Source organism: Nematolebias whitei, chromosome 18, assembly GCF_014905685.2.
Source record: "Nematolebias whitei isolate Nwh7 chromosome 18, NemWhi1, whole genome shotgun sequence".
In the NCBI taxonomy this organism is placed as follows: Eukaryota; Metazoa; Chordata; class Actinopteri; order Cyprinodontiformes; family Rivulidae; genus Nematolebias; species Nematolebias whitei.
Genome location: NC_056515.1, coordinates 14,921,025 through 14,929,340, shown reverse-complemented (window position 1 = coordinate 14,929,340; position 8,316 = coordinate 14,921,025). Strand labels below are relative to the sequence as shown.

The window sequence follows — 8,316 nt, the reverse complement described above, 5'->3', positions numbered from 1 at the left end:
TCTGCATTCATTCAGCAGTTGTTCAGCTGTCATTCATCAGTCATTCAATTGTCATTCTTCAGTCATACAGCAGGTACTCAGCAGTCATTCAGCAGTTGTTCAGCAGTCGTGTCTGGACGTACTCTGCTGAATCCAGCACACAGTAATGGAAGAACAGACGGCTCCTCTTGGTCCGACAGTCTGTGGAACGACAGAAAGGAATTATTTTCACCCCGTTCTCTTAAACATGAAGCTTCACACCCACAGCATGAAAGAAACACTAGTTTTTACAGAAACTTGTTTCCTCAGTCATCCTTTTAATAAAAAAAATAAAAAAAGTCCTAAATAATGAATAAAATAACAACAAATAAATAAATAAACAGAATAGTAACGTGTCCCTGAGCAGTAAGTGAGGTGGAGGTTCATGATTTACCTGCAACTATCAGTTATTGTAGCAACAACAGGTTCCAAGATGTATGACAGGAAGACAGCGTGACTTTAATAGTTTCTCAAATAAGCACAAATGTATCTAGACCATATGTTTTACAGTAAAAGGTTTGAGTTCTAAACTCTGGTTAAATGACACTTTTTACACTTTAATTGTTTATAAAACTACAAACAATTTAAAACACAGTCTTCAAAGTTTTCTGGGTCTTTAACTCCTGAATTTGTATCTTTTTTTATCCAATGAATTTTCCTGATAAACAAAACATCCATAAAACACATCAAGTATTTTCAAGCTTACTTCTGTGGCACAACAGCTAGCAGGACCGTGTTTTCTGATGGTTGTGTGGCACGTATCATCCTGAAAAACAAAAAGAAGCACACAGCGTGTTCAGCATGGCAGCGCACAACAAGATGGCAAGAAGTGAGGGAGACAGAGAGGAGCTGCCAAACTGTGGGAAGAAGAAGACAGGAGGAACACGTCTGGTTTAAACACCATAAACCACACAAGATAACACGCGGCGGCCCCGGTGCAGAGCTTGGACTGCTCAACACGACAATCAGAGAAGCTCAAACTCCGCAGGAAAACTCAACGTGTCACTGAAAGTTACAGACACGTTCTGGGTGAAAATAACGAGAAAAGAGATCTGTTTAGAAATGTCAAAAAGGCAGAGATCATTCAGCTTCTATTAGTTCTCCTCATTAATCGGTGTCTTTACTCTGGCAATAACTCCAGGAACAGAATTCATATTAAAACCAACATGCTTCAAATTTAACTGGAAAACCTGCCATGAACGGGAAACAGTGAAATATATCAGAGTTTAAAAATGCCTCCTAAAGAAAACGTCAAATGCGAGCAGCACAGCGGCACAACTGGTGGAGCTGCTGCCTCTCAGCGAGCAGGTCCCTGGTTCAAATCCTGGTCCGGGGAATTTCTGAGTGGAGTTTGCATGTTCTCTCCGTGCATGCGTGGGTTTTCTCCGGGTGCTCCGGTTTCCTCCCACAGACCAAAAACATGCATGTTAGGCTGATTGGTGACTCTAAATTGTCTCTAGGTGTGAGTGAGAGTGAATGGTTGTTTGTCTCTATGTGTCCCTGTGATGTCCAGAGTGTCCCCCGCCTCTCACACTGTGATGGCTGGACATGAGCACCAGTGACCCCCGTGACCCAAAAAGGAAGAAGCGGGTAAAAGATGATGGATGGAAATCATCAAATGCTCACAAAGACCAGAGATCAAGAGGGGACAGATGTCCAAACATGTCTCCCTTAAAGAAACTAGTTCAAATGACATGATCTAAGCTTTTATGCTGTTATCCACCTGGATGATTGAGCCTACAAACCTTTTTTTTAACCGTTTTGGCCTTGGTTGTCCTCAGGCTGTTTCTGTGAGTAGCAAGTTGGCCTTCTGTCTAAAACATTTGATTGTTGTACATGATGATTGACTGTTTTGGGTGGATGGGTCCTTTTGCATGTGCTAAATGCTTCTGAGATTCCAACAGGAGGATGGTTTGAAACACAGCAGTGAAAGCTACTTATGGGACAGATCTGGTTGGCATGCCACAGACTGAGGAAGTCTTCAGGATGGAAGACGAAATATTTGTCACTTAAAGAAACAGGTCCAGATGACGTGATTTAACTGTTTTTGTTGTCATCTAACTGGATGACTGAGCTTACAACCTTTTTTTATATCCAGACGTCCCAGCTGGTAGAGAATAGGGAGCAGATATAATAAATCTGCAGTATAACAAGTCAGAGCAGAGAACCCTGAAAAAACAAAATAAAGTTTCTGCAGCGGTTTCCTCAGAGCTACTGTTCAGGTGCCAGTCGACAAACAGTCAGACTTTGTCTTCCAGACTCACACAGCACTTTTTATTTGCGTCTTCTCACTCGTGACAGTAAGTGGTCACGTCTTTTTTTACCAACACCGAATTAGATTAGAGTTCGTTTCACCTTTCGTGTTTTAAACTAAGTTCATCTTACGATGAGAGATCAGTGCAAGGAGTCAACAGTGTCATGATGCAATGAGAAGTCTCACTCAGAGCATGTGTACCGAGGGACTCTCAGATAGGCCTGTCACGATAACAAATTTTGCTGGGCGATTAATTGTCTCAGAAATTATTGAGATAAACGATAATATTTTATTTTATTTTATTTTTATTTTATTTTATTTATTTATTTTTATTCATTTTATAATAATAAAAAAACCACAAAACAATTAACATACAGACAACAAAAGAAATAAAATTATAAAATGAAAGGTGGCAGATATATTGTTTGAAATTTGACAATAATTAGTAATTATTGTCAAGTTTAAGAAGAAATGTTGGTTAATTTTTGTGTAGTACATTTTTTCACCACCGGATGGCAGTATAAGACTGTTTGAACTAAAGGATGGATAGTGAGGGAGCGAGCAGCGTGTCTCTTTAGGGAAAATGGGAGGGAGGTCCCTTGACGTGACATGGGCTGTCTCGCTTTGGTTCTCAAAATGGTGGACGCTCGATGTGGTTTGAGCTCTTTAGCATAACATTTTTCACACAAAGCCTTTAATTAGAAAAATCTGTAAACAAGTTCTCAGCTTCTTTTTGCAGAGAAAAACAACGTTTTACACGAAGGCACGGGTTTCAACCGTGAGTTGTGGAGCTTCGACAAGACGGAGGTTTTTTCCTGAGGTCGGCCTGTTAGCTTAGCTCGTAGCTTAGCTGCTTTTAACGATCCAAAAACACGATTTTGGACGGATTTTAAAGAGAAAGAGAAAAGGAGGGGTCAGTGAAGAGCACCGGAGTTGAACCTTTTGTCATCAAGTGTCTTCAGCACAAAGAGAGAGACACGAAGAAACGATAAAGCTGATAAATGAAAATGAGTTGATAATTTTCATTTATCATGCGATTAATTTATTTATTGTTTATCACGACAGGCCTACTCTCAACTACTACCATGTTCATTTTTAACTCAGTATCTACAAACCTGACTGAAATATAACCACGTATGTGTTGCTAGAGTTGACTAGCCATGGTGGCCATTTTGAACTTCAAAAATTCAACAGTTCTAAATGAACATCCAACAATTAGTTTCTGAGACTTTCATTAAACTCTCTCCAGTTGTTCATGAGATATTTTGCTAACAGACAGACAGGACTGAAGACTCCAAGTATTGTAGTTAAAAGCAAAATGTTAACAATCTTGTGCAATCAGTTAAAGCTTGGGTTGGGATGACTCTCAGCTACTACCACACCACTCTTAATATCAATATCTATGAGCACAAATTGTGATCATAAATATTTTGCACTTGTAAACTAGTTTTGTAAACTTTTAAAATAAATAAATTGTAAAATAAATGTAGTTGTGCATGCGTAAATAGGAATTTGTATGTGTAAATGTGATCTGTGTTTGTATATTTGCACATGTTCCATATCTTGTTTGCAAAGGTCAGTTTAAATGGTAAATGGACTGTACTTATACAACACCTTTCTATCTGATCAAGATTCTCAAAGCTCTTTACAACAATCTGTGTCCTCATTTACCCATTCATACAGCTCTATACTAGATCTCTACAAAGCTAATTGAACAAATCATTCTAAAGAGATCACATTCATACACTGATGGGACACACAGGCAACGAAGGGTTCAGTGTCTTGCCCAGGGACACTTCGGCATGTGACTGTTGGTGGAATCGAACCCCCAACTCTTGCATTGGAGGACGACTGCTCTAACCACTCAGCCGCAGCCGCCCTGTCTACAGATACAAATAAAAAAAACTGTGTAAAATTCTGCCTGTGAGTTTCAATTTGCGAGTACGAATTATGACCAGATTTTTCCTCCTCTCAGCTGATGGTTGACGTCACGTTAATCACAAATTTAACCATCCAATCAGAGGACCGATGGGTTGGCCTGTCAGTGGGTGATGCTTTACAGAACTGTAAGTCCGGGAAGAGCATTACTTTATAGTTTAGTGCAACAAAAACAAAATCATTGTCCGGATATATCCAGTATTTCTGAAAATCACATTTGGTTACTATGGATAGTTTTCAGTCATGTGACCCAGTAAATACCTGATGGACGAAACACTGCGGTGCACAACGATGATCGAGAGTGATCAATAATGCTGTCGTGTGGAGGTGAAGAACCAGGAAATGTTGACAGCCACGAAGTAATCAACTTTGTTACAGCTGTTGGTTCTGTATTTTTGTTGCTACGGTTTTTTGTAATGAAGATTAGTGGACGAGTTTTAATAACATAATGAGACGGTTTGAAAAACTTGCTAAAGCAAAGATAAACTAAATGCTGTCAACATGAACTCGGGACGCTTTTTATCTGAAGCTAACTGCAGTTTTACATGACGTCGTCTCTTTGTGTTCATAAACCACAGAGTTATGTAAAACATTTAACTATTCATGTTCACACAGCTCCCAGCACCAGTAAAATGTAAATGTCCATACATATCTACAAAACTAAGTTGTAGGATGTGGTTTAAAGGTAGGGTCACTCCAAAAGTTTACCAGTTGTAAATGTGCATCCAACATTTATTTAATTAAAATGTGTCTCCCCCCCCCCCCCCCCCCACACACACACACACAGAGCAAGAGAGTAGAACATCACGTAGTCTCAGGTTTTATCTGTGGTCGTTGACTCTTGTGCTGCTCTCATTAAACACCAGGTGGCGCCAACCAAGCCAATGTCTCTGTCTCTCAGGAGACAAACATACTTTTGGGGGCTCACGACTCACCGACACACATTTTCAGGCTCGAAGTAGAGTGAGTGACGCCCATCAATGACAATGATCTCGTGGTGCTTGTCCAGGAAACACTCGACGGCAGATTCTGGTGTCCGTGCAATGTTACACCTGAAGCCAGCGCGGTCGCAGGCCCACCAGAAAGCATCACTTTGACTGTCCTCCTTGGCAAATACCAGCAGGACCTGCAAAACAAGATCCCAGAGCCATGTTTTAGATTTGAAGTGACTAAACACAAAAGCTACACCCTCATTGGATGGGTCCTGGGAACAAGGACATTGAGCTCAGAGGCTGCAGGATGGAAACTAAAGCCAGGATCTCACCGGGCTGCAACTGTTCACAACTCATGGCCAGTTTTTGGTTTCAGTCTGTCAGAATTCTGAGTTTCAATGCAAGTGATCAGCGAGCCGCACAGTCCAGTTTTTGTGTGCCTGTTTTTGTGTAAACAGGACAACAGTGAGAACTGGAGGTGTGTTTATAGAAATCCATTCCAATGAAGCATGCACGCAGATTCAAACTGTTTCCTCACTTTGTTAAATCATGCACACAGACTAACAGACGTCATCCATAGATTATTGTTTGACTTCAGTAACAATAAAAACTTAATACCTTCTACAAAAAATCTGTAAAATAAGAAACAAAAAAATTTGTTAGCTGCAAAAAAGGAACCAGGATAATAAGGTCTAATTTTATTTAAAGCAAGTTAAACTCCAAACTAAAAGAGTGTCAGAGTAACATGAGGACAGCACTCTCCCCCAGTTATCTACACGTTTTTACATATTTTAACTGTAGCAGAAACATGCAAAGGAGCTGCAAATGTCTGATGGGATTTAGGAAACAACTTGTTGATCTTACTGAATGTGACAAAAATAATTTACCCCCCTGGAAACACTCAACCAAAGCCGCCCCATAGGACTGACAGGTAGCTTCAAGGTGGAGGTGGGATTGCATCAAGGATGAGCCCCTTCTTGTTTGATCTGGTGACGGACCGACTAACAGATGAGGTCAGGAAGGAATCCTTGTGAACTTTGATGTTTGCAGATGACATTGTGATCTGTGGTGAGAACGGGGAGCAGGTGGAAGAGAACTTGGAGAGGTGGAGATATGCACTTGAAAGAAGAGGAATGAAAGTCAGCCGTAGTAAGACAGAGTACATGTGTGTGAATGAGAGGGAGGCCGGTGGAACAGTGAGGCTACAAGGAGCAGAGGTCACAAAGGTGCAGGACTTCAAGAACTTGGAGTCCACTGTCCAGAAAAATTGGGACTGTGGTAAAGAGGTGAAGAAGAGAGTCCAGGTAGGATGGTGTGGGATTAAAGCAACAGTGAATAACAGCACAGATAACAAATGGGGTTTTAAATCCATTTGGCTGCTCCATCAGCAGTGCTTCTTGGTGTAAAGCCAGAAATGACTAAAGTCAGCCCTATAGGGAGTTTTCAGTAGAACTAACTTTATGTTATATAAATAAATCAAGAATGTTTGTTTCATAACTATTTTTTTGTGTACTGATTTGTTGTATTCTTGTTTATTTACTGTATTTTTCCTTGTGTTCAGTTTGTTTCCCAGTATCATCAGTCATCCTTAGTCCCCCCTCATCTCACACCTGTTCCTTGTACTCATTAGACTGAGATGGGGTCCCCTTCCTACTGTACTCATTCATCACTTAGACTCCTGTGTTACTTACAACTTTGTTCCACTGTGTCTGTATTTTTGCTGCCTTGTCGGATTTCTACGTTTTTATTTTAAATCTTTCAGAGTTTGCATCCTTGGGTTTTATTCTACAAAAGCATGAATAGTAAATGGAATGTAGTTAGATCACATTTAGACGCAGAGAGGACACACATCTGAGACAATGAGGGGGAATTGAACCCCCCACTCTCTTGTTGGAGAACAAACATAAGCCACTGTTGCTCCATGACAGTCTGCGTTTAGAACCGGACAGTTGATAGTAAAACAGCTGAGACTGTACAACAGATTAGATTTTCATCTAAACTGGTGCTGATTTGAACATAAAATCATGCAGACCTTGGGTGAGCAGCAACATGAGACTGGACCAACACCTCACTGAATCAGAAGTGTTGCTGCTGGAGAAGGAAGGTGTGGACTGCACACAACCAGGATGTGTTACAGGGTGTTCACATTTGGGTTTGGATTTTGCAGTCATTTACAAATAAATAAAAAATCCTACAAGTTTAAAATTGTATTTAGCTAGAATAAAACGCAAAATATCATGTAAAAATATGTACCGTCTGATGGACTGCTGACAACAGTTGTTGTCTTCGTCCAGACCTACATTTTCAGCTCATCTGTTACATAAGGACAAATCTTTAGCACATCTCCTAATCTGTAATCAGAGGAGGAGGACAGACATTCTCCTACTCAGCTCTACCTCCAAGTTCCTACAGGTTAAATCCCCTCGGACACCCAGAGGACACAAAGCCTTTCTAACAAACCCAGCAGCATCTGAAGCCACATTATTAACGTTAGTTCAGAAAAGTATTTCACTAAACAGAGCAAGTAGCATTCATATAATTAATATTCACAATCAGGCTCACCTCTTTTATTAAAAAAACAAGACAAAAAAAAAAAAGATAAAGAAATTAAAAAAAATCTTTGGGAGAACTCATGATCTGACCAGATTTGATTTTATTCTTAAACAACAAAAAGTCATTTCAAATTAAAACTGAATTGAATTGAAATTGAATTACAGTATATTTAAATGACTAATTTTTACAAATTCTTTAAAGGTCTTTTGCTTAAAAAAGACCACATTTCACTCACTCGCTCGCATGCACGCACACACACACGCACATATATATACATACATACATACTTACTTCCCCCATTAGTTCGCCCAAAATTATTTTTTGACATATTTTAAAAGATTTAAGTCTACAGTAAGACCCTCCAGCCCTTCAGATCCTGTAACTGGAAATGAGGCCTTGCTTTCAGTCAAACTTACTCCTGTCTCTCAGTGGTTGGATATAGAGTGTATATACAGTATTTCTATAATTATTATTTATTTTTAAATGCTACCTGTGGACAACTCCATTTTGATATACTGTATATATATATATATATCCACAAAGAGAAGAGAGTAAGTTTGACTGAAAGAAAGGACTCATTTCCAGTTACAGGATCTGAAGGGCTGGAGGGTCTTACTGTAG

At 39.8% G+C, this 8,316-nt stretch overlaps 1 protein-coding gene across 1 annotated transcript in view; it reads right to left on the bottom strand.

The window, feature by feature from the left end:
- The window catches only part of pde8b (phosphodiesterase 8B), a gene marked incomplete at its 5' end in the record, with an annotated part of 154,850 nt that overhangs the window by 37,383 nt on the left and 109,151 nt on the right, over positions 1 to 8,316 (bottom strand). Inside the window, 3 exon segments of the mRNA XM_037692105.1 lie at positions 123 to 180; positions 725 to 784; positions 5,146 to 5,336. Of these exon segments, the coding sequence (XP_037548033.1) occupies positions 123 to 180; positions 725 to 784; positions 5,146 to 5,336 (309 nt within the window).